This window comes from Hemiscyllium ocellatum, chromosome 3, assembly GCF_020745735.1.
Source record: "Hemiscyllium ocellatum isolate sHemOce1 chromosome 3, sHemOce1.pat.X.cur, whole genome shotgun sequence".
Lineage (NCBI taxonomy): Eukaryota > Metazoa > Chordata > Chondrichthyes > Orectolobiformes > Hemiscylliidae > Hemiscyllium > Hemiscyllium ocellatum.
The window spans coordinates 23,843,680-23,870,113 of NC_083403.1; the positions used below are offsets into that span (position 1 = coordinate 23,843,680).

A 26,434-nucleotide genomic window follows, 5' to 3' on the forward strand; every position below is an offset into this window, starting at 1 on the left:
AAAGAAATCCATTTCCAAGTAAACTGCTAGCTAGACGTACAACTGAAAGAAGCAAGTACATCCTAATCTTTCCTCAGTGATTGAAGACCATTCACAGAGTAGTTTATCTTTAAGTTTCAGATATCTACATGCCTGCTTTATTTTTATTCGAGGTTTGAAATATTTATAGTTTCCCCCTTTAAACCTAGTTATTTAAGGACTCTTGCATTTACAGGTAACCTGTTAAGAAAGGATAAATTTAGCAAATCGTAGCAAGCGTTTACGTATCTGTTGTTTTTGTTTCAGGCAGAGATTCTAACAGGCATTGAAGTGTGCAACATTGAGGATGCTGGAAAGGCAGGCTCCATTCTGCTGGAGAAGGGCTGCGGTTCGGTGATCATCACTCTGGGAGCAGAGGGCAGTGTGCTAATGTCGCAGGGCAAACGGACTCCTCACTATATTCCCACAAAAAAAGTAAAGGCAGTGGATACTACGGTATGCTTTGAGGTTTAACAGTTCTGCTCCAGGGTATAATTGAAAGAACAAAGTGCTGAATACTTGTACAAACCTTTGGACAGAACATTGAGACTATTTTGTGGTTAAACATGATATCACGCTTGCATTCCTTGATAAAACACTGTTCAAAGACATCAACCTTTCATTTCAAACAAGAAGTTAGATGAAATTTCAAATTAGAAAAACACTTCTGAGAATAGTACATAGCTGAGTAAATTGCCTGAAGCTTAGATATGATCTTAAAGGGTATGGCAGTTTTACAACCTTTAGCATGTTTTGAGTTACTGAATTTTCATTGTCTCAATTGATTGTTTCTGTCAGGCTGATAAAGTCTGCCTTCCCTATCTATAACTCCCACCCTTCTGCTCCACATCTACAAATGATTTTGAACAAACATTTCCCTTTTTGGAGATTTAACATTGCCCAGTTTTGAGCAGGGAATTGATTTGATATGGAACTAGTGACAATTTTATCCTGATGTGTTGCAATGGATTCAAAAGCACAAAATGCTATTTTACTTGTGCCTTTTGGATTTCACAAAGGGCTATTGTTTCTCTGATGGATGCAACCTGTAAGCTGTTAAGATGCAGAAAATAAGTTCTGGTCTGTCATGGGATAGATGAATCAGAGCTGTATGAAGCCTGGTTAACTAGGAAGACCAGGGAGGCTTCCTAACTTGCAAGGTCAAATAGACCTCATACCTTATCAGCAATGCCACCCACTTTTCTATTAAATTTAATCTGTCTTATTTGGGTTAAAAATTGAAAGACAGCTCATTGTTATACAAATGAATCAGAAGAGCAATTAATCATTTTTATTTATTTATTTGTAACTGTTGTGGATTGCAGTAATTTTAAGTAATGGTCTTAATAGCCTAGAAATTGTGATCAAAATAGGAAATGCTTAGAAGGTTTTGCAGCATCTATGGAAATAGAACCTGAGTAAATGGACAATATTTTCAAAACAACGTCCGAAAACCTGGAATAGAATAGAATAGCGTTTATTGTCATATTCTCAATGAGTATACTGAAATGTTTATACGTCACCAATTACAGCATTGATTTAGACACAAAAGTACCGAGGCACAGCTTCTTTTAAGTTACATGATCTTCAGACAATAGAGAAATAAAATATCCAGCATTACAGAAATAAAAGTTCAGAGGAGCAGACCATGCTGGCACCTAGCTTCCAGTCCGTTCTTCCTAACCTGCAATCATCTTCCTGACCTCTCTGCCCCCAACCCCACTCTGGCCTATCACCCACACCTTATCACTCTCACCTTAACCTCCTTCCACCTGTTGCATTTCCAACGCCCCTCCCCCAAGTCCCTCCTCCCTACCTTTTATCTTAGCCTGCTTGGCACACTTTCCTCATTCCTGATGAAGGGCTTATGCCCAAAACGTCGAATTTCTTGTTCCTTGGATGCTGCCTGACCTGCTGCGCTTTTCCAGCAACACATTTTCAGCTCTGATCTTCAGCATCTGCAGACCTCACTTTCTTCTTTCTCCCACAGTCCAAAGATGTGCAGGTTAGGTGAGTTGGTCATGCTAAATTGCCCATAGTCTTAGTTGCATTAGTCAGAGGGAAATGGGTCTGGGTGGGTTACTCTTCAGAGAGTCAGTGTGGACTGGTTGGGCTGAAGAGCCTGTTTCCACACTGTAGGTAATCTAATCTATTCCTTTTAACATTTGACTGGTTAAAACCTTTTGGACGATTCAGTAACCTTGCAACTGACCCCCTTTGAACAATATGATCTCCTCTGATTTCCCCCCAACTCTCCCAAATTGACCAGACGTTTTCATCAATTCCCACCTCCCAACCTTCAACGTTCCCCATCATTCCCTATACTCTCTCCACACAAAACCATCTGACCTCCATGATCCCCCAATATTGACATCTTGATTTTTCACCCCACCGTCCTCGCACTGTGCTACCTTATCCTGTGACATTAATAAACCAATGTATTTGTGAGAAAGATATTTGCAAGAATGGTTTCAGTAATGAGGACAGCTTGAAGTTGGGACTGTCAATCTTGGTAGCTGAAAGGAGATTCAAAATCATGAGACGGATGGATTGAATAAATAGAAAGATGATGTTCCCACCCATAGAAGAGAAAATTACAAAGAGGGCATGGATTTCAAGTGATGTGCAAATGAAGCAATGGTAATGTGAGAAAAATATTTCTGGAATATACCCTGAAAACAATAAATGCTGGCCAGCCAGCGATACCCACATCCCACAAATGATTTTTTTTTTAAAAAAGCAGTTTCAATTGTGGCATTCAAAAAGGCATTAGATTATTATTTGGATAGAAATGGTGTGCAGGGATATAAGGAAAAGGCAGGAGGTCAGCACTAGGTAATAGAACCTTGGGCCAAATGACCTCCTTCAGCATCGTAATGGTTCTGTGATACTGGGAAGATAAAATGGAAACTCTGGACAGTAAACAAGCCATCCTAGAACAGTGGCAACATTCTGTCTTTAAATCACAATTGCATAAATTTTCTATTATACTCCACAACTGGTATTCAATTCCACTGATTTTATTAGCATCGAATACCAAGTGAGAAGCGTGATAACAAGTGGCTAATACCATACCACCTTTTTGATACCACTGCTGAAAACCAATTTTTTGGCATCGTGTTGAACAGGAAAAAGCACCCTCAAACTTGGGATTTTCATTTCCAGGTGGCAGCTTTAATGAGAAACGTGATAGGCAATCTGGGAAACAGCACGGACACTGCTGGTTACAGGGGTAGGAAAGCAGAAGGCCAACCTGAGTATGTTAGCACTTTGTAGAATATATGAAAAGAAAGAAAAGAACCCTCATCCTTGCATACTCCCCATGGCATATTCATGACACCTGTGCCACCACATGCCCTCCAACCAACTCCATGGTCACTATTCTATGCTCTATAACCATAACACTTTTAAATCCTCTTTGTCAATCCATGTCTTCGACCCACCCAATGCTCTATTATAGCCCTAATGCCAATGTAGTGCCAACTCGGTCAATATTCATTTTGGGCAGAGCTCAGGACTCGAGCTGTGATGAGATAAAATTACCTGTTGAAGAATTAACTGTAGTTCAAAAAAAAAGCTGATAAACCTACACTTGCTATATTTAACTTACTCTACTCCTTTACAAAAACGAGCATTGGAATTGATAGTCTCACTTCAAACAGTCTATAACCACTTGGAGTTGACAATTACATTGAAATGAGAGGCAGCCAATTGTGATAATGATAGGTTGTTAAATCAGTTATGCATGCTGAGTCTTTACTAATTTTGTGATGAAAGCCCTCAGGGCTATTTCAAAAGTTTTTCTTTTAATTTATTCATTTTCAAATGTCAGCCATATTCTTAAAACTCAGCAATCCATGGGAAATAGATAAACCATTGTGTTCTTAGGAAGTGAATTCCAAGATTTTGACTAGCAATAGTGAAGGTATATCATTTTAGTTCCAAGTCAGGATGGTGTGCAACTTGGTGGAAAACCTCCAGCTGGTGGTGATCACATGCTTCTGCTACCCATTCCCCCTCAGGCATAGGTTTCGAAGATGCCTGTTGAATGATGCTGGATGAGTTTCTGCAGGGAATCTTGCAGATGGTATAAGCTACCACTGTGCAAGGAGGTGGAAGGAGTAGAAGGTGGTGGATGGGTGTCAATAAAACAGATGCAAGCAATACTGGAAGCATCTGTGGAGAGCAAAATAGACTCAGAGTTGTGAGTCTGGTACGATTCCTCTTCAGAACTGTTCAATCAGGCCTAGAAAGCTCTGGCTGCTACAGTGTGTAAATGCTGATGTTTTTGATGTTGTGTGACATCATGTTGAATTCTTTATGGCTTCTGACAATGGGGATAGCTGAGAGTTCTGCAAGCAATCACCAGTTTTTTTGATATATTCTACAATGCCCCTGTATGAGTGTGATTCTTATCCTGCATCTCCCATGTTAGAACAGGACTCCACAACTTTCAATTTGCTGTTTCAGAGCCAGTGATTTTTGATGGCATGCAGTCTGTCTATCTTTCATTTGCTTTAGTGTTTTAAATACCACCTTTCCCTGCACTGGGATCCATTAATGCCACAAGAGCACCATGAGACAATTTGAATAAAAATAAGTTTAAAAGGCATCCCCAGACTAGTCACCCTCAAAGAAAACTAAATTCACTTTTCAGATAGAATCTTTTGCCAAAATCAAAATATTTGATTTTTCCCATCAGAAGTTCACGAATTTGGCAAATGCTTCCCAATTTTCTGTTTAATTTCTAAACTTTTGGAGTATAATGTGGGTTACTTTTGAATTTTTGCCAGGTTGCATTTTGTTACAACTAAATGGCTTTATTAAATGTCACGGAATATTATTTTCCAGCTTGCACTAGATATGGTCCCTTAGGCTTTACATCTTTAACATGATACAACACAGTGATTTTATTATCATTTAGTTAATTTCTGGCTACCTCTACAATGTTATGTAATGATAATCAAATTCAAAGCCTGTACAATGCTTATTGCATTGTTCTTGCAAGCTGATTTAGGACCTTCATTAAATTAGAATGCATACTGAAAAACGTTTACATCTCCTGTCATCCAGCACAGAGAATCTCAGTGAGGGATCTAACAACAAGATAATGTGAGAGATCTTCAAGCACCTTTTTTAAACAATGCAAACTTCTTGAGTCAATACAATAATTATAACTTTAGTTCTCATGTTACATGATATCTGATGCAGTAATTGCAGGGTAACTTTGATGCTGTATTGCAGTTTCTCAGCACTACAGATTTAGTGTTGGTTAAAGTTGTTGTCATAGAGTCATACAGCAAGGAAACAGGCCCTTCAGTAAACAGATTCTTGCCAACCATAATCCCAAACTAAACTAGTCCCACCTGTCTGCACTTGGCCCATATTCCTGCAAACACTTCTTATTCATGTACTTATCCAAATGTCTTTTAAATGTTGCGTCTGTACCTGCAATACCACTTCCTCAGGAAGTTCATTCCACACATGAACCACTCTGTGTTTTAAAAAAAAAGTTGTCATTTTAAAATGTTTTTCCTCTCACTTTAAAAATTTGCCCCCACTCAAGGTAAATGGCAGGTGTCTTTTGACTAAGCTATACCCCTCATGATTTTAAAAAACTTCTATAAGGTCACCCATCAACCACCTATGCTCCAGTGAAAAAATTCCCAGTTTCTCCTTTTATAACTCAAACTCTCCATTCCTGGCAACATCCTGCTAAATCCCATCTAAACCCTCTCCAGAAGGGCTTTTGCCCGAAACGTCAATTTCGCTGCTTGTTAGATGCTGCCTGAACTGCTGTGCTCTTCCAGCACCACTGATCCAGAATCTGGTTTCCAGCATCTGCAGTCATTGTTTTTACCTTTCCAGCTTAATAATATTCTTTCTGTAACAGGACGACCATCACCAGACACAGCACTCCAGAAGAGGACTCACCAACGTCCTTTATAACCTCTTATACACGAAGGTCTGAACAATAAAGGAAGTGTGCTAAACACCTTCTTAACCACCATGTCCAAATGTAACATAAACTTCAAAGAATGATGTACCTGAACCCCCTAGGTCTCTTGGTTCTACAACACTATCCAAGGCTCTACTTTTAATTGAATAATTTCTGCTCTTGTTTGTTTTACCAAAATGTAATATCTTGATTTGACCTGGAGCATCGGAGGCTAAGGGGTGACCTCACAGAGGTTTCCAAAATTATGAGGAGCATGGATAGGGTAAATAGGCAAAGTCTTTTCTCTGGTGTCGGTGAGTCCAGAACTAGAGGGCATAAGTTTAGGGTGAGAGGGGAAAGATATAAAAAAGACCTAAGGGGCAATCTTTTCAGGCAGAGGGTGGTACGAGTATGGAATGAGCTGACAGAGGAAGTGGTGGAGGCTGATACAATTGCAACATTTAGAAGGCATTTGGATGGGTATATGAATAGGAAGGGTTTGGAAGGATATGGTCTGGGTGCTGGCAGGTGGGACTAGATTAGACTAGACTAGACTAGACTAGACTTACAGTGTGGAAACAGGCCCTTCGGCCCAACAAGTCCACACCGACCCACCGAAGCGCAACCCACCCATATCCCTACATTTACCCCTTACCTAACACTACGAGCAATTTAGCTTGGCCAATTCACCTGACCCGCACATCTTTGGACTGTGGGAGGAAACCGGAGCACCCGGAGGAAACCCACGCAGACACGGGGAGAACGTGCAAACTCCACACAGTCAGTCGCCTGAGTCGGGAATTGAACCCGGGTCTACAGGCGCTGTGAGGCAGCAGTGCTAACCACTGTGCCACCGTGCCGCCCATAGATTGTGTTGGGATATCTGGTTGGCATGGACGGGTTGGACCGAAGGGTCTGTTTCCGTGCTGTACATCTCTATGACTCTAAATTAAAATCCATCTTTCACTCTTCAGGCTATTGAAGCAATTCATCAAGATCTCTTTGTAATCTTAGATCACCACCTCCAAAGGAGCAGCGCTCTGAAAGCTAGTGCTTCCGAATAAACCTGTTGGACCAAAATCTGCTGTTGTGTGATTTTTAACTTTATCCACCCCAGTTCAACACCAGCTCCTCCAAATCATGGCCACCAATTTTGGTGTCATCTGCAAACTTACTAATCATGCCTTCTGTGTTCTCATCTAAATCATTTATATAAATGAAAACAAAAGAGGACCCAGCCCTGATCCTTCTGGAATACTGCTGATAACAGGCCTCCAGTCTAAAAAAACAACCTCCACCATCACTCTCTGCTTTTTTCCTTAAAGCCAATTTTGTATCCAATTGGCAAACTCACCCAGTGACTACTTTACTAAGTAGTCTACCATGTGGAATTTTGTCAAAAGCTTTACTATAATTCAAGTAAACGATGTCTACCACTCTGACCTCATCAATCTTCTTGGTTACTTCCTCAAAAAAAACTCACTCCAGTTTGTGAGACATAATTTCCTTCGCACAAAACCATGCTGACTATGCCTAATCATTCCTTACCCCTCTTAATGTGTATGATCCTATCTTTCAGAGTCACCTCCAACAACTTACCCACCACCAAATTCAGACTCTCTGGTCTATAGTTTCCATTCTGCTTCTTACATCCATTCTTTAATGCATAATATGGGCCACTCTCCATTAATCTGGTACCTCACCCTGTAGTTATAGATTATGCAAATATTTCCGCAAAGGGTCCTGCAATGTCCTCCCTAACTTCCCGCAATGTCTTGGGATATACTCGATCAGATCCCAGAGATTTATCCACCTTTTATATTTTCTAAGACCTCCAGCACTTCCTCTTCTGTAATCTGAACTGTTTTCAGAAGATCAATATTTATTTCCCTGAGTTCTCTAGCTTCCACTTCGTTCTCCATGGCAAAAACTGATGTGAAATATTCATTTAATATCTGTCCCAACTCCTAAGATTCAATAAAAAAAAACAGTTATCTACATCTAAAGTATGATTCATTTTTATTCTGGACTGCATCCAGAAAATTGCATCCCTAACAACTGGTCAGTCTGTACAAATCAGTGCAATAGGTAAAATATAGAGCATGTGTGTTTACATCTCCAGCAATTCCATTACAAGTTGATTACATCACCCTTTTAATTTTTCAAGTGTACTGACAATGCCGCAGACTATCTGGTTTGGTTCCTAGTTGGTGCTGAGTCAGCTGCTCGTAGTTGAGGCAGCAGTAGCAGCTTAGCAACAATTGACCTTGGCTCCTGCACAAAGTGGGGATAAAATCAACCAATACTTTCCACTTCTGATTTCTGTCTCTTCACCACTGTTGGAAGGAACATGTGAGTACGTTTGGCTGAGAAAACAGGCTTGGGCTTGGTTGAAAAGTTAAGAGAGGAAAGGAGAGCGTTGTTAAAATTTGTTGCACTCGAGTAATGTTGGCATCACAGCATTGACATTGTTCCATACTTGTGTTTATTTCTTCAAAGAATCCACTTAACTGTATTAAGTTGAGTATTGCTGAGAAAAAAAAATACATTTTTATTGAAGTTTTTCATCCTGCAGGCATCAGAAAGAGTGCCAGTGTAAAGGAAACATTGTATACTGAATGTGAAAAAAATGCCGATTGGTTGACAAGACATTATCATGGAGAATGAACAAGTTAGATGATGACTGACAGTTAACTGCAAGCTTTGTTTAAATTTAAACCAGGAGATTTTTGTATAATTCATTCAGGAGATATGGTTGAGCTGGTATTTACTGTGCATCCCTAATTGCCCTGGAGGAGGTGAAGGTGAAGGTGAACTGCTGTAGTCCGTTTAGTGTAAGTAAACCCATAATGCTGGGATGGGAATGGGAATTCCAGGAGTTTGACCTGGTGACAGTAAATAATTGGTTGGTGAATGACTCTGATCAAGGAATTGCCCTGAGATATGTTCAGCTGAAATGGCCCAACGTGTGTTCAGTGTTTTTTTTTAAAATGTGTATTGGTCTGTGCAGGCTTCCAGTACATACAATGCCATGCTGCAAGCTAAACTGAAAATCTTAGATTGGTTATTAGTGTAATTCTTAGCACATTTAGGATTATTAGAGAAGCTCATTTTTATTTAAATAGAGAAAGTCTGTAAAAAGCTGCAACACTGGGCATTTGGGTGCCTTCTACATAAATCACAAAAGCTGATATACACGTTTTGTCAGTAATAAGGACCTTTATTTCAAATGGAATGGAGTATAAAAATTGGGAAGTCCTACTAAGAGTATACAAGGCAATAATTTAGACCACACCTAGAATAATGTGAACAGCTTTGGCCGCCTCATCTAAGGAAAGATAAATTGTGATTGGAGACAGTCCAGAGAAGGTTGACTAGGTTGATGCTAAGCATGAAGAGATTTTCTATTAGGGGGAACAGGCAGGTAAATTGAGTTGAGGATTATCAGATCAGCCATGACCTCATTGAATAGTGGAGTATACTCGATGGGCCAAATGGCCTACTTCTCCTCCTGTGTCTTATTTAATATATGTGTGATAGGATACCTTTTTTGGCTAGATAGTAGTATCTTGTTAGTGGCAAGCACAACTTGTGTTGCTGCTACATAGTATTAGTTTGACGTGCTGCACAAATTGGTGAACTACCAGAGGTAGAATCGGTACTCTTTCAGACTGAAGATACCTTCAGTCTTGTGTCTGTTTGAGTTTGTGTGATCTAATCAGGGTTGCCATTATCTTAGTACCTGAATGTACTGTCAAAAATCACTCCTAGCAGTTCTGACAGGGCAACATTTCCTCAATATCATTCTGAAGTGTCAGCCTAGATTATATACTTGTAACTGGAATGGGTCTTGAACCCTTGTGTCTTAATCAGGGAAAAGATGTCGCTTGAGCTATGATGCCTAATAGTTATGATTTAATGTAAATAACACCAAATATTTTTTGTAGTCTATATAGTCAAAAATCTCAAAACAGACTGCCTAATGTGGCCTAGAACTTTCTTACCCTCTCCTTCCATATTTCTCAATTGGCATTCCGAACTTAAATGCTTCTTGGCGTGACCAGTGCTGAGACAGAGTTGAAAAATACAGCTCAACTAAATTTATGTATGTGATTGATCTAGGCTGATAATGGATGAGACTGATAAGACTGAAGGACGTCAGACTGCTGCAGACACTGAAATGCCTCTTATGCTCAGTGCCGCCTGTTGCTAAATTTTTCTTTTGAACCAGCTGCAGTTTGAGAAAGTCTCCGATAAAGCAGGAATTCTGATGGTTTACTGTATCTGTTTTGGATCCTTAGTTTCTGGGAAGTACTGAACACTAACTAAGATGGTATTGGGCTCAGTCATGTAGCAGACCCATTTGAATCAGCTTAAATGTGTCCTTTGTTCTAAATAAACCTTTGTTCTAAAATTTTCTGAACTAATTCATTGTTAATTGAAAACTGAGTGGGACAGCTGTTTCTCACTCAAACATTTTTTTTAAGAGCACACACATCAGGCCATCTGCAATGAAAGATACCAGCACTACATCATTCATATTTTGCACTTCAACCTCTTTATTTCATTAAACATTTTAGATGACAGTATACACAGAGTACAGATGTGTTCTTGAATTGATACACTGATTAATGTTTTGGCTTCAGTATCACCTGTAGGTTAGCCTTTCACCCCGTGGTGCTAATTTTATCTTTTATTGCAACATTTAAAAGACATCTGGATCGGTATTGGAATAGAAAGGGTTTGGAGGGCTGAGGTGTGACATTCTAGAGGTTTACAAAATTATGAGCGGCATGGATAGGATAAATAGACAAAGGCTTTTCCCTGGAGTTTGGGGAGACCAGAACTAAAGGGCATAGGTTTAGGGTGAGAGGGGGAAGATATAAAAGAGACCTACAGGGCAAATGTTTCACACAGAGGGTGATACAAATATGGAATGAGCTGCCAAAGGAAGTGGTGGTAGCTGGTACAATTGCAACATTTAAGAGGCATTTGGATGGTATATGAATAGGAAGGGTTTGAAGGGATATGGGCCAGGTGCTGGCAGGTGGGACTAGATTGTGTTGGGATATCTGGTCGGCATGGACGGGTTGGACCGAAGGGTCTGTTTCCATGCTGTACCTCTCCGTGACCTGCAAAACATGAACTGGAAAACTGACTGCAGAATGGATCTTCAATTGCATGTTGGACCATGACTCAATATAATTTGATAGGAAAGTTGGAGATTTGGAGGGGGTTTGAGTTCTGATTTTAACTTTCTATTAATAAGGGTTACACTTATAACCTTGCCTTCTTCTCCAAGTCACAAATACAGCTATCACTTAAAGCCACTGACTTGACTGTGTCCAAATGGCATGGAACCATTCTTCTAGCTGTTCTGGAGCAAGCCAGGAAATGGCTATATCTTTCACGATGAGGACAGTGTATGTGCAGTCTTTTATAGTTAAAATGCCAGTTATCCATTCAGTGATCTGTAAGAACTGTCAAGAGCTGAAGGTCTTGAATCAAGTTTATGCTACCTTGAAAGAACTTTTTTTTTTCAGAGACCAACAACCTGATCTGTATTAACCAACCTTAATCTTTTATAGCGTAGGTTTATTTTCAGTGCTTGGCAGATCCCCTAGCTCATATAAGACAACAGTTTTTCCCCCCTTGTGTGCAATGTCTAATAAGAATACTGTGCATGTTTTTTTTAAAAAGTGCAACCCAGGCAGAAATCTAGAAATTAAACAGACAAAAAGATGAAAGAAGTTCAAGGTTCATCTAATTTGCTTCTCCCATCCGGCTAGTTGTATCATGCAGTAATGATGGAGTTGTTGACTGACTAGGCTGTTTCATTTATCCTGAAACCATTCTTTTACTTTTGCATCCCACCCCCACTCCCACTGCGTAGTCTTGTTTTCACATCATCCATCTTCAAATGAGAGGTTAAATGGAAAAAGGGCATGAACTACATTTTGAGGCAGCTCCTTGCTGAGAAGGTACAAACACTGTTAAATGTGAATGAGTAATTTTCATCAGAAAGCAATGCCTTCTGCATCAACCATGCAGTGCATTTAATATAAAAGCATTAAAAAGCATTCAGCTAATGAAAATAATAGATAATCAGTCTATTATTCAGTATGCTTATTGCTTTCATAATATTTCACTTTTGAAGGTGTGCCTTTGGTTTGTTTTAATAGTGCTATATCTAAATCAGAAGGTTGTAAGTTGAATTACCTAATTAGTCGAGCCAGCTACGTGGATAGTTGCGGACTGGATGCCCTTCAAATTCGTGGGGTTTTTTTTTGTTGTTCATTAAAGTGATATGGGGAATGCCAGATTTTCCTAAATCCTATGTGTCCTAAAGGAGGTGGTGATGAACTACGGTCCTTGGAGTGTAAGACCACCCATAGAGCTATGTTAAAAATAAATTTGTATCCAGGTTTTCTGGCTGGATTAAGATTTGTTGCTCAACTCTTGTATTCTCTCTAGGCTATTTCGGAGGGCAGTTAAGAGTCGGCATCTAGGGTAGAAATTTTCCTTCCCTAAAAGATATGACTGAACCAGCTTTTTGTTTTATGACGTTGACATGGTTGACATTGAATCTTGATTTTCATTGAATTCGAATTTCATCATCTTCCATGGTACCTTTGAACCCCTTTCATCAGAACATTCATATTGGCTATAGCTACTAGTATGTTACCTTACCATTACATGCATGCACACACAAACCTATGGGGTGAATTTGCATTTGCAGTTTTGTATTTGTTGATACATTCTATTTTGTTCAAAAAACACACTATCTGTAGACAGTCAATCAATGTGGCATCTTATAAATTCCTATTTTGGAAATAAAACCAGTCTGACTCCAGGTTGAGATAGAGTCGAAACATGGCCTCACTCCTAAAATGCACTATCTGATCTGAGGTGTCACCTTTATTCTGATAAAACCTGAAGTTATCTTGGTCGGTGACTTGAAAAAGGTTCTGGGATTTACATATTAATCAATTGAAATCTACACCTCCATTCTGACTGATTCAAGACTTAATAGCCATCTTGTTATGTTCAATACATTTGTATAAGTTGTATAGTCCTTTGATAGTTTACTTATAAATTCTGTGTCTGATGTATCTGCTCTCACTAGCTGCCTGAGGAAGGAGCGGGGGCACTGAAAGCTTGTGGTTTCAAATAAATCCGGTATCGGGTGATTTTTGATTTTGTCCACTCCAGTCCAACACCAGCACCTCCACATAATGATTTTTAAAGGTTGACCGTAGCTTCCTTGTCTTTTATTCCATGTTCTTTCTTAGTTCTGATGATGGGTCACTGGACCTGAAATGTTGCCTCTGCTTTCTGTCTATAGATGTTGCCAGATCTGCCAAGGTTCTCTAGCAATTTCTGTTCTTTTTTTTCAGGTTTCCACCATTTGCTGTGGTTTTACTTTGGTGAATACATTGATTGACTGTCGTCACGTGTCGTGTTAATTTGTGTGCTATTATAAGCAGATCGTACCAAGCAAAGTGCATCAGAGTAGCAGGACAGAGTGTAGAATAGTGTTACAGCCACAGAGAAGGTGCAGAGAGAGAGAGAGAGAGCGAGAGAGCAGACTTAACATTTGAGAGGTCTGTTCAAAAGTCTGATGACAAGTAGAAAGAAGCTATTTTTAATCTGTTCAGATATATATTCAAACTTTTATATCTTCTGCCCAAAGGAAGAGGGTGGAACAGAGTAAAACTCAGTGAGAAGGGTCTTTGATTACGTTGGTTGCTTTCTCAAGGCAGCAGGAAGTTTACACAGTCACTGGATGGAAGTTTGGTTTGTGTGATGGACTGAGCTGTGTTCACGACTCTCTGTAGTTTATTGAGTCCTTGGGAAAAGCAGTTGTCATACCTTGCTGTGAAGCATCTGTGAAGCTTTCTATGGTGTATCTGTAAAAATTGGTAAAAATCCTTTTGGACATGCAGAATTTCCTTAGATTCTGAGGAAGTAGAGGCATTGTAATCCTTTCTTGAGCATTATGTTGGTGTGGATGGACCAGGACAGATTGTTGGTGGTCATCACTCCCAGTACCTTATCGCTCTCAACACATCTCTACCTCAGCACAATTTATACAGATGAGCATGCCCTTCACTCCTCTTTCTGAAGTCAATGATCAGCTCCTTCACCTCACTGACATTGATGGAGAGATTGTTGGCTTTACACTATGCTGCTAAGCACTCAATCTCTTTCCTGGATTCTGTTTCGTTGTTTGAGATGTGACCTACAACGGTGATGTAGTCAGCAAATTTATAAAATTAATTAGGCCGCAGACCCCTACACCCTTTGCTTTGCCCGAGGATGTTGAGTGCTCATTCAATGAGCTGAGAAACCCTTGGTTGGTAAGGCAGAGTCAGGTGTAGCATAAGTGAGCAGTGTCTCTGTGAGACAGAGCATGTAGTAGTCTCTCAATTCCCTTTGGAAGGTGTGTCTAGCTTTACGTTCGTCCATTTTGTTCCCAATGACCTAGACATTAGCCAGAAATATGCTGAGGAGGGGGGACTTGAAATGCTGAAGTTATAGTCTTGCCTGAGGTCTAGCATATTTCCCACAATTTCTGGGTAGGTGGCTGTTCGAAGTCGGCCCCACGTAATAGTGAGGGAAGTCTACTGCCTCGTAGATGTAAGCATGTGTTCATGATAGGGATCTGAGCACCAATTCCGGATTTGAGCATTCTGGGGATCTTGTGGCCAGTTTGGTCAAGCCTCCTCGATGTCCAGTCACTGTGGGGTCAAGTATTGTTCCTGTGCTGGTCGGACCTCCGTTCTGGGCTTCCATAAGGAGATCTGGCCTGTAGGAAGCAGGTAGGCCCTTAGTTTCCCTGGGCTTGCAGTTCCAACATTGCTAGTCGAGTCTTGTCAGTCATTATAATCTTTCAATCTAAAAGTAGATTGAAGAGAGCATTGTTAGTAATTCTGATAACTTGTCTATTACAAGTTCTAAGTCTATCTCTGCTTTTGCTGTGTTTCCCAGGACCCAGCACAATTGTGAACTGGAACGAATCGACCTTAAGTCAAAGATTCCTGAAAGTGTGCCCACTTCTATTTGCCACCTCTGCATTTGCAGCTCTGTTTGCTGCTTCCTCCTGTTGCCACTGCTGCTGCTGCTTTTCTTCATCCTGTTCCCTGTGAAGAGAGAAAAAAAATGGGTGGCACGGTGGCTCAGTGTTTAGTACTGCTGCCTCACACACCAGGGATCCGGATTCGATTCCAGCCTCTGGCAACTGTCTGTGTGGCGTTTGCACATTCTGCCTGTGTCTACGTAGGTTTTCTCCGAGTGCTCTGGTTTCCTCCCACAATCCAAACTTGTGCAGCTTAGGTAAATTGGCCATGCTAAATTGCCATTGAGCTCAGAGATGTGTAGGTCAGGTGCATTAGTCAGGAGTAAATATAGAATAATAGATAGGGGAATAGGTCTGGGTGGGTTACTCTTCAGAGGATCAGCATGGACTTGCTGGACTGAAGGGCCTGTTTCCACACAGTAAGGATTCTATGAAAAAATAATGAAAGGAATCTTCAAATATCGCTGGAAAAGGTGATTTGTAAATGAGAATAGGTTGAGGAAATGATGTTGGCAATACGTCTCTGGGTGAAAATCATTTCAGTGTCTAAATTGTGTCATTTTATTCCAGTCTGCATCTCTTCCACCTGTACCTCTTTCTGTTCAGAATTGTAACAGAATAAATTGTGGTCTGATTCTCAAGGCATAATGAGCACTCAGCACTCTATGTGATGCCTCCATATTTTTAGGTGCAAATAGGATGGTAGTGAGATTCAGATCAGCAGCATTTTGTTTTCTGAAGATGGGAAGGAAGACTTTCTAGCCAGCGTTCTTCTTTCCACCTAAGCCACCCGTAGCAAGAGATTGACTGATCATTCATCTATGTTCTGTGTCTGTCATGGCTGGCACAGAATGGTGGCAATGTTTGCCTGAATGGCAATTAAAGCTATCTTGAAGTTATTCATTGTGGGAAGTGGGAATACTATCCAACTGCATGATAAGGCTCTTTGTAAATGCAAATAATTCTCTATTCAGTTATTTCAGTGACACATTTATGAATCAGTACAATGGTTGACCGGCTTATAATTTTTTTTCTAGCTTGAAATTGGCAACCAGGTTTCCATCACTACTGTATTAAAAGTTAATCTATGCTGTGGAAAAGCTGGCTGTGACCACAGGCATTTTGCCCTGTGGACACTGTCACATAGTCTATCTTTGATCTCGTTTGCCGTTGTGAATGATCTGCTCTGTGGTAAGGCATGTTTGTTTTAAAAAAAAGCAAAACAGCAATGTTCAGTGCGAAAGAAAATAGCATGTCAGCAGATAGGAATGCAATGGTTATCAACTGCAGTCTCTTTGAATGATTAACCAGTCAACCCGAGCTCTGTGGCTTAATGAGTCAAGTGCACGATTACATGGAAGTTGGGATGAGTTTTCCAAACTGCTCTCTGGGGAAGAATTAAAAAGCAACTTGGACGCATTTTTCCCACCACTGTGAAAGCAACTGTTGGATGAAAGATTTGCTATATGAAATAGAAGATGATATCAGGAGTACACAATTTAGAAGATGTTAACAATTACTGTAAACTTTGCAAAAACTTATATTCAATGCAGATATCAAGAACTGGCACGTTTATGTTAAACCTTCTAATAACTTGCACCCATCCCACAATAAATTGCACAATTTTTATCTTTAGGTGTCCTAAATTTCATCTTTCAAAGGGTTGCTAGAACACTTGCCTTCCTAAGGTTGGAGTTATTGGTCTCTGTGTCTTTTTGATTTCAATACACAATATTTTCATTGTTCAAACTATGCGGTCTAGAAATTCTTGTTAACCAGCATTACTTACTTCTCCTAAACAAGACAATCTTCACAGTCATCAGTAACTCTAGACAAAGCTGTGAAGGCAGGCACTGTTGCAGTGATCAGTGTTCTATGTTGTTGTGACGACCTCCTGCTTATGAACTTGAGTTAAGGCTGTCTGAAATATATCATTTCCTATGTTCACAAAAGAATGCTCAAAGTTAGTTGTGAGCAAATAAAAGGGAAAAACCTGTTCTTAAAGAGAGTGAATCTGTTTGTTAGGTACTATTTTGACTGAATTTTTACTTTGGACTTTGTTCCTTGTGGGTTCAGTCTGCTTGAACTATTTGATTTTATGGAATATTCAGTGGTATGCAATTCTGATTATGTATAAGTGATAGAATTAATGTTATTGCAGGGCAGTAATACATCAAGTTCAGAAGCCGCAGTACAAAGTGAAATAGAATCTTTTGAAGAGTCATACGAGACTCAAAATGTTATTTTTTTTTCCCTCCGCAAGTGCTGCAAGATTTGCTGAGTTCCTCCAACATTCTGTTTGTTTCAGATTTTCAACATCTACTGTACTTTGCTATTCCTTTCATTAAATATTGGGAAGTCAAAAGCCACTAGTTAGCAACTCCAAATCTTTCTGAGTAACTGTCTGAAATTAAACCAGAACCATATACAACCTTGCTGCTATACTTGATGCTATGAAGTGATTTCACACATACATTTATATCGTCATGAAGGCCGCCTGTTTGCACAACTTTATCCCTGTCCCAGATCATCTGCTGCTGAAAACACCATTCATGCCTTTTATATCACTAGACTTGAGGTTACCATGAAGATCCTGCCTCCTCAACCTTGCCCTTCACTGAGGCATGGACACCCTCAGGCTAAATTCACCACCAGTCATCTTGCCCTAATGAGAGAGCAGCCCTGTGGTTTTCTGGCAACTTTACCTATCTCTAGATTTGACTATTCTAATGTACTCATTGCTGATCTTCCACATCTTACTCTCTGTAAACTTGACGTCATCCAAAACTCTACTATCTGTGCCCTAACTTGCACTATTCCATTCACCTATGCCTGCTGACTCACATTGGCTTCTGGTCAAGTCACGACTTAATTTTAAAATTATCATCTTTGCTTGCATCTCCAAGCCCTTGCTTTTTCTTTTCTCAGTAATCTTCCCCCAGCCACACAGTTCTCTTAGGTATCTAAATTCATCTAATTCTAGCCTCTTGACCATCCCAATTTTAATCACTTCGTTATTGATCACTACACTCTAAGCTCAGGAATACTCTTCTCTCTCACTTTTCTCCTCAGAGGCACTACTTAAAACCTACTGTAATGAAGGTGTTAGTCATCTGACCTAATATCTCCTTATCCAGTTTAGTGTCCTATTTTTGCTTTATTTTGCTCCTGTGAAGTATCTTGGGACATTTTATTATCTTAAGTATAGGTTGTTGTTTCATTACCGTGTAATATCAGCTGATAGCACAATGAAGAAGTTGAAAATTTACAAGAGTGAAGCATTTAGAGATCATTGACTTTAATCAGGCATGTACCAGGTGGGCAAAGGGGCGAGTGTCTGTACTGTAGAATTCTATACAACTACAGTTCTTTATTAATTCGGGACATGGGCGTGCTGGCGAGGCCAACATTTATTGCCCATCTGATTGCCTGGAGGGCAGTTGAGAGTCAGTCATGTCTGGGGGTTTGGGATCACATGTTGGCTAGACCAGATAAGGACTGTAATTTCCTTCTCTAAAGCATATTAGTGAACCAGATGGGATTTTCCTGAAAATCAAGCAATGCTTTCACGGCCATTAGCCCCAATTGCAGATTTTTATTTCAAATTCCACCATCTATCATGGCAGGATTCAAACCTGGATTTCCAAACTGATAATTTAGTGATGATGCCACTAGGCCATCATCTCTCACAGACAGACACACACACACTGTTAATATCTTGAAACTGTTGTAACCATTTCCAAATGTAACAATATAGTGGAACCAGAATTATGCAAGTTATAATGTTCAACTTTAAACCAGAACAACTGTGGTGTGTATGATGGGAGTTTCAGGCCGGGGGGGGACAGTGGGGGTAAAGCACTTGCAAATAGACAGTTGTGAAGCCTTACAGTATTGACTGGTGGAGTCATTTGAAGGGTGAGGTGGAATAAACATCATGTGGGAAGTATCTCTATGCTAAATGTGCAGACAAGTCTGGAATGATTTTACATACAAAAGCTGAATCAACACTGCACATAATTAATTTAGAGAAATTTTATACAGACCACTAATGCAAAGTAAAGTTTGCACAAGATTTGACTGAATTAAGCCAATAGAATTCTGGTCATGTGTTTACACAGAAATAGGGAGACAATGCAATAAAAGTCTCAAGCTCCACCGACCCATAGTATCTACAGTCAAATGCTGATAAAACTTTGCCAAAAACATTGTTTGGGTTATAATTTCTAAAAACTAGATTGCAGATAAGCTGAATTGCACATATTTGAACCACAGCCTATTTAATCATTTACTCAGCAATTCATTCCAGAGAAAAACATCCATGAACATGATTAGGCAACCAAAAGCTGACTCGAGGTGAAATGTCTACATTAACTGCACTGAGTATTTAATACTTGGATAATTGGGTGAGCAGCTAACGTTTGGTCAAGGCTAGACATTGTAATTAAGTGTTGCATTTAGCTCACCAACACCAGCTAGTATGAAGTGGTTTAGTGTTACAGAATTGTGTACGCAGTCAAATTTGTTCAGCTGGAGTGGATTTGTAGTTTTCCATTGTTTTGTGTGAAAACAGAGATAAGAATTGACTGTTGGTATTTGCATGAAATGCTTCTGGGTAGTGGACATGAAGTAATTGTTCAGGGACTGCCAAGGCAGCAATCCAAGGGAGAAACTTTTCATCTCAACTGTAATTGGCAAGGGAACAGACGTCCAGTTTAAGTGAACTAAGTAATTACATTTAGATTTGGTAGATTGTGGAAGATAGGTGAAAGAATTGCTACCACAGAAAGTGGTTGAGATCGAATCATTGTGATTTCAAGGAGGAGGCTAAACAGATCAACGAATATATAGGAGAGGGCAGGATTAGCTCCAATGATCATATTGAATGGTGGAGCAAGCTCAGGGGATTGAATGGTCTACTCCTGATCCTGTCTTCTATGTCTCTCTGCTACCACTTTCTCTCCCTTTGCCTGTCATTAAAATGCACAGATTGTCATTCTATGTGGGCAATATCCTTCAAGGTGAGGATGACCATCTGAAGATGGATTATATAGCACACCTTTTGAGGCTGCTCAACACCTGAGAGATTATGCTGCACACAGCGCAGGTTGTGACAGACCGTTGGGTTTTGGATAACTTGCTGGCTTGGGAATTCCTCTCCTTGCATTCTTCTCTGCTGCTTATATAAACTTGCTTTTGAAGGAGGCACAGCATTTTTTATCTGACTGTACCAGATATAGGATCCTGTGGGATCTTCTCCTAACACTTTTGGATTGAATATCAAAACTCCTTAGCAGAACCATTAGAATGTCCTTGTAATGTTCCTTTGATCCCAAAGACAACATACACAAAACTCCAGGTCCTCATAGAACATTCCATTTGGTCAGCAATTGCCAGGCATTCTGGTTACAAAACTTGCCCAACTCCAGTGTGACTGTCTCAAAATGATATAGAGGCTTGGCACATTAGCTCAGTGTACTCCTCAGTGTCTGGTATTTTTATCCTGCTGTATGATTTTTAAAAACATCCACAAGGTAATATAAAATAGTGAGTGATTGAGGTTCTTGACATGACACGAGTGCATATGTGTATAGCAGACTGGCCAGGGTTATTGCTCCACAGTTTGATCAGCAGACGTCTTCATCTCCATTCTGAAAAACTAATGCTTGAAGTTTGCCAAAGGCAATGAGACTCGCCATTGATGGAGAGAGCTCAAGAGGGAGGATGTGCTGCCACTTTAAGTGAATTTATCAACTGATAATAGATTATGGCCATACAGTGAAACCTTGGACTCCAGACAGGACTTTCCTGAAACAGGCTTGTACGTTATTTCACTTCTCTTCAAGATCAAAATTGTCACATGCACTGGAGAAAAAGTCCATGGTTCATTGCATGTTCAACAGCCACTGGAGAGTCATCGTCAAACAGGAAATTGCAAAGCAAGTCCTTGGAGACCTTCATCTTTGCCTGGAGTCACTTCCATTTGAACAGCTTCCCTTTTTATGCTGTAATTGAGTTTGATGCCATGATTGCCATCGTGGGAGGCATCAAGATCGTCGTGAAGCAAAACTTATTAAGCAGGATTGTTGCTGGCACACAGTTTGTTGAACTCCATTAGTGAGCGGGAATGGGTCAGAAGCCTCTCCATTACTCAGACATGTGCAAACCTGCTGCTGGAGTGGAACTGTGAATTCGTTGTGATGAATTTCTCAAGGCAGCAGAAACCACAGACTCTTACAGCTGGCTGTGTCGAAGGTCTAGATCAAGTAAGGATTCTTCTGAATTAGGAGGAGGAGTAGGCCCTCTTAAAATATTGCTTAAAACCTACCACTTTGACCAAGCTTTTATCCAATTGAAAATCTTTTTGTTGGTCAGTATATGCTATGATGAAATGCCTTGGGGCATTTTTGTTATGTTACAAACACTCTGCAATTCCAAGACAATTAAGCAACTCTTAATAATATATTGGGTTGTCACTTTACACTTATTTTCTCATGATATGTTCTGGGTCAATTCCAGAAACCTCCTATCCAAAGACATTACTCATTGGGTCAAACATACAAATTATTTTAAATGAATCTTCAAAGGAAGTGCTCTTGTTGTTTTTTGTGAACCTATATCCTGAGAGCATTGGTTTGCGCTTTCTGCTCCAATGACATCATCATTACTGCACCACCACCCCCAGCCATAGTGTAGAAATCCATGTTCTCTTCTTGGCACTTCTGGAGCTGTCTCACTGCAAACACTATATCAGTGATTCCTTGACCTTTCATTTGAAATCTTCATGACTATTTGATAGTAGGTCTGTTTAAGATGTTGCACTAACTAGGGGACATAGATTTAAGGTGAGAGGAAAACTATAAACTTTTTCATGCAGAAGGTGATGCGTGAGTGGAATGAGGTGCCAGAGAAAGTGGTGGAGGCTAGTACAATTGCAACATTTAAGAGGCATCTGGATGGGTATGAGAATAGAAAGAGTTTGGAGGGATATGGGCCGGGTGCTGGCAAATGGGACTAGATTGGGTTGACATATCTGGTCGGCGTGGACAAGTTGGAACAAAGGGTCTGCTTCTGCTCTGTATATCTCTATGATACTATGATATGAAGAACTCCAGCCAAGATTTTGGGGATAATGGCAACGATTGAGATTCCAATATGGTTGTCGCGTTCCTCTCTGCTTGTGACATGTTGGTAGTCTTTTGGAATGCCTCTTTGCTGCAACAATGACCAGAAGAGTTCAGTGAACTTCATGACCAGCATTGATCTCAGCTGGGATAACACTGGTTTTCAGAGCTTTACTGCTAGACAGGAGTTTGGTGGTGTTCCTCATTTCGATAAGCTTGGGAAGGTCATCAAGAAAGCAGTTGATTGCAACCTATAATGGTATGTGGATTACTTCTGCATTGATTCATGAAGGCAGAATGAGGATGTGATGAAGTACTCTGCCCATCTTTTTAGAATATGGAATTTTTGAGTATTGATGTGCTAGCACTGAGAATTGATGATAAATGTTAGACTGGGACCCATAGACAGATCTGAGTGTAGTAGAGTCTCTTTCAGCCTTTGCTATAATCCAATGACTGAAGTTCTTCTGCTTTCTGATTCAGCTATCTCTGTATCTCAAAGTCAGTGTTGAACCATTGTGGGGATATTTTGGTACATATCAAAGAGTGATCACCTTATGACTGAGGTAAACCCTGCTGAGGTGACGTTTCTCCCCCACTCCTTTCTGGATCACCATTATTGTTGATGTTATGAGAAAGTGAGGACTTTAGATGCTGGAGATCAAAGTCGAAGAGTGTGATGCTGGAAAAGCATAGCCAGTCAGGCAGCATCTGAGGAGCAGGAGAGTCGACGTTTCAAGCATTAGCTTATGCTTCAAACATAAGCTTATGCTTCAAACATCGACTCTCCTGCTCCTCGGATGCTGCCTGACCAGCTGTGCTTTTCCAGCACCCACTCTTCGACTCAGTCTTGATGTTGTCAAAGGTAGGGTTGAGGCCCTCTAGACAGTGGAATACACTATACTGTTGGAGGTCGCCAAACCACCACCAATGCAGTGAGTACCTATTTGCGCTATAGATAGAGGACTTTCTCTGGTTTCTTTGAGGGCGGTTCATTCATGACTGCCTATTTCAGCATTGAGATGTTTCTGGATCTTCATGCTCTGGGGTGCATGCTCTTGATTTTTAGCTTTGAATTACATGACAGTGGTCAATCCAGCAGTCAACACTTCATACAGCTTTCATTTACATATGCTCCCGCTTCAGGCATATCCATCCTGTCCTTTGCTTGGTCTTGACATTGTCAATTATAGGCTAACCCACAGAATGGGTGAGCATCCAAGACGTCTTGTTACAATTAGGGAATGGAAACTGTGTTGTTGATGAAGACCTTATATTCAGCTCAGAAGACTGGATCAGTTAGGACTATATTCACTGGCATTTAGCAAAATGAAGGCATGGGGGTGCAGAAGCAGGATCTCCTAGAAACCTATGACATTCTAACAGGAATGATTAGGATAAACAAAGTTGGATGTTTCCAAGAACTGGGCAGTTCAGAACCAGTGGTGACAGTGCAAGGATACAGGCTAGAGCATTTCGGTCTGAGATGAGGAAAAGTTCTTTACCCTGTGCGTGATGAGCTTGTGGGATTCTTTGCCTCAGGAAGTGGTTGAGGCCAAAACCTTGAACATTTTCAAGAAGGAATTAGATATGGTCCTTAGGGCTAAAGTAATCAAAGGATATGGAGAAAAAGCAAGAATAGGGTACTGAGTTGGATGATCAGCCATGATCCTACTGAATGGTGCAGCAGGTTTGACGAGCTAAATGGCTGACTCCTGCTCCTGTTTTCTATGTTTCTGTCTTTAGCAAGAGGTGGTCCATGCTTCTGCAACTATCACCCATGCTTTTTTTCCAATGGCTTCTTGCCACGTGGGGAAGGCCATGAAGATGGGGGCAGCACAATGGTTCAGTGGCTAGCACTACAGCCTCACAGTGCCAGGGACCTGTGTTCAATTCCATCCTCGGGCAACTATCTGTGTGGAATTTACACATTCCCTCCGTGTCTGTGTGGGTTTCCTCTAGGTGCCCAGGTTTCCCGCCAGAGTCTAAAGATGTGCACATTAGTGGTTTGGCCATGCTCGATTGCCCATAGTGTCCAGGGATAGGCAGGCTATGTGAATTAGCCATGGGAAATGCAGGGTTACAGGGATAGAGTAGAGGGTATGAGTCTCTGGGTGGGTTGCTCTTTGGAGACTCAACGAACCGAATGGCCTGCTTCCACAATGTAGGGATTCTATGATTCATGCTTCGTGATCTTCACCAACCCTTAAGTTGATAGATGACAAAATGGCTGCTTGTCAATCACATCATTGATTTGATCAGAGTTGGTCATGGTGGGGATATTTGCAGGGCTAAGGGATGCCAGATTATTATTGTGCAGAAGAATCTTAAGCACCATCAGATAATCATTGGGAACTCATTGACAAGATGGTTGACAATCATAAAAGCGTCGTACAATTTCCTATTTGCATGGCCATTCAAAAATAATGTAAAACTGGTTTTAGTTTCCTTGAGCTTACCCTCCTCAGATCATCGAATCTCACTGAGAACAGTGATGTGGACATTATACCTAGCCAGCTTTCTCCTTGGGTCCTTAATGATGTCACATGCATTTAGGGAACCAGTGTTGGAAGGGCATCATGTATATTACCCAACAAGCAGATAACAAATACCCTGAAAAAACCTGATAAACATACACTAATGCAAGCTGAATGACGAGGACCTTATTGTCTACTTGGGGATCTTGCAGTCTTCAGGACTCGACATCAAGTTCAGCAATTTTAAAGTATATTAACCTTCCATGTATTAACTGCCCCACCCAACCCCAACACCCCAAGTCTTGAGACAAAATGAGTTACTTTCAGCATAGTTGCTAATATCACCTGTCAAGCTTCTCTTTCCTGGTTTGCAAGCAATAACTCCTTTGTCTGCCGACCCATTTTCTTTCTTTCCCTCTTTCTAGACTGTATCGGCATATCCTCTCACTCCTTTCCCTGCCATTCCTCCGTGAGTTCTGAACAGTCACTTGACTTTACAGATATTGGCAGACCTGCTGAGTTTCTCCAGCAGTTTACTTTTGTTTGTTTTGGATTTCCAGCATTTTTAGTTCTTTTGTTTTTATTACACACCAAATCAGGATTGGCATTGTAATGTAGGAATTATGATTTTAAAATGAAATGTGTAACCTGAAGCATCTCTTTGATATGATCCACTTTGATTCATGTCAAAGTCAGTTTTGACTAGTATGATGCCAAGTAGCAGCTCCATAGGAACAAACAGGATTGTTAGAACTGAGTGAGTCAGATCTTTGGTAATAATTGTGGTTTAGAGCTATTAGTAAAAGAGATGATTGATTGTTTTTTTATAACATTACTTTTTTTCCACATGTTTCTGTTCATGTGAATTGAAATACATTCAAACATTGTGCCTGGGTAGACCTTAAAATGATTAAAATAGGTGGGAAAGTAAGTTGCAAAGAATAAATGAGAAATTTACAATTGGATGTGGTTGGGTGAATGAGCCAGAATTGGGCAGGCGATGTTCGATGTGAATAAGTAAGCTTGTCCATTTTGCTGAGAAGAATAAAAAGTCAGCTTGTTGTTTAAGTGGAGAGAAATTTCAAAATACTTCAGTGTAGAGGGGTCTGGATCTCCTTGTGCATGAGTTGCAAAAAGATAGTACTCGGGTAAATAAGAACTGTTGGTTTTCTTCCCCCCCCCCACCTTCTGGATCAGTGGTGCTGGAAGAGCACAGCAGTTCAGGCAGCATCCAAAGTGCAGCGAAATCAACGTTTTGGGCAAAAGCCCTTCAGGAAAATACCTGCAGGGGATACTTTCTAGGACATACCGTGGAAGCCCAAATCCTTAGTTAGGAGCAAACCCATTCATTTAAATGGGAAACTAACCTTCCCAGCAGCCTCTTGGTCCCTAGTTCTGGAATGTTCCCTACAATATTTCTGACCGCATTAAATGGCAGGTAACTAAAACCCGAAAAACGATTCCACGGATACGGGGTGGGGTGCGGTTTACCTTGTAATGAGGAGGGCAAATGGAATTTCAGCATAAAGTAATGGTATATAAAAGCACGGAAGTGTTGTACATTGTACAAGACATTACAGAGATTACATCTGGAGTACTGTATATAGTTTAGGTCCCCTTATTTGAGCAAGGATGTAATTGCATTCGAGTCAGTTTAGAGAAGATTCAACAGATTTGATGCCAGTAATGACAGGCTTGTCTTATGAAGAGGGATGAGGCCTTTACTTGCCAGAGTTTAGAAGAATGAGGTGAGATCTAATTGAGGTGTATAAGATGCCATAGTGGATTGCCAAAGTAG

At 40.5% G+C, this 26,434-nt stretch overlaps 1 protein-coding gene across 3 annotated transcripts in view; it reads left to right on the forward strand.

The window, feature by feature from the left end:
* The window catches only part of rbks (ribokinase), a 150,488-nt gene that overhangs the window by 108,696 nt on the left and 15,358 nt on the right, over positions 1-26,434 (forward strand). For 2 of the 3 annotated variants that reach the window (XM_060856122.1, XM_060856140.1), the window contains one exon: positions 286-474. The exons of the other annotated variant lie outside the window; for it this stretch is intronic. In XM_060856122.1, coding sequence (XP_060712105.1) covers positions 286-474 — 189 coding nt within the window. The remainder of the gene's footprint in view (positions 1-285; positions 475-26,434) is intronic. 3 annotated transcript variants of the gene reach the window in all.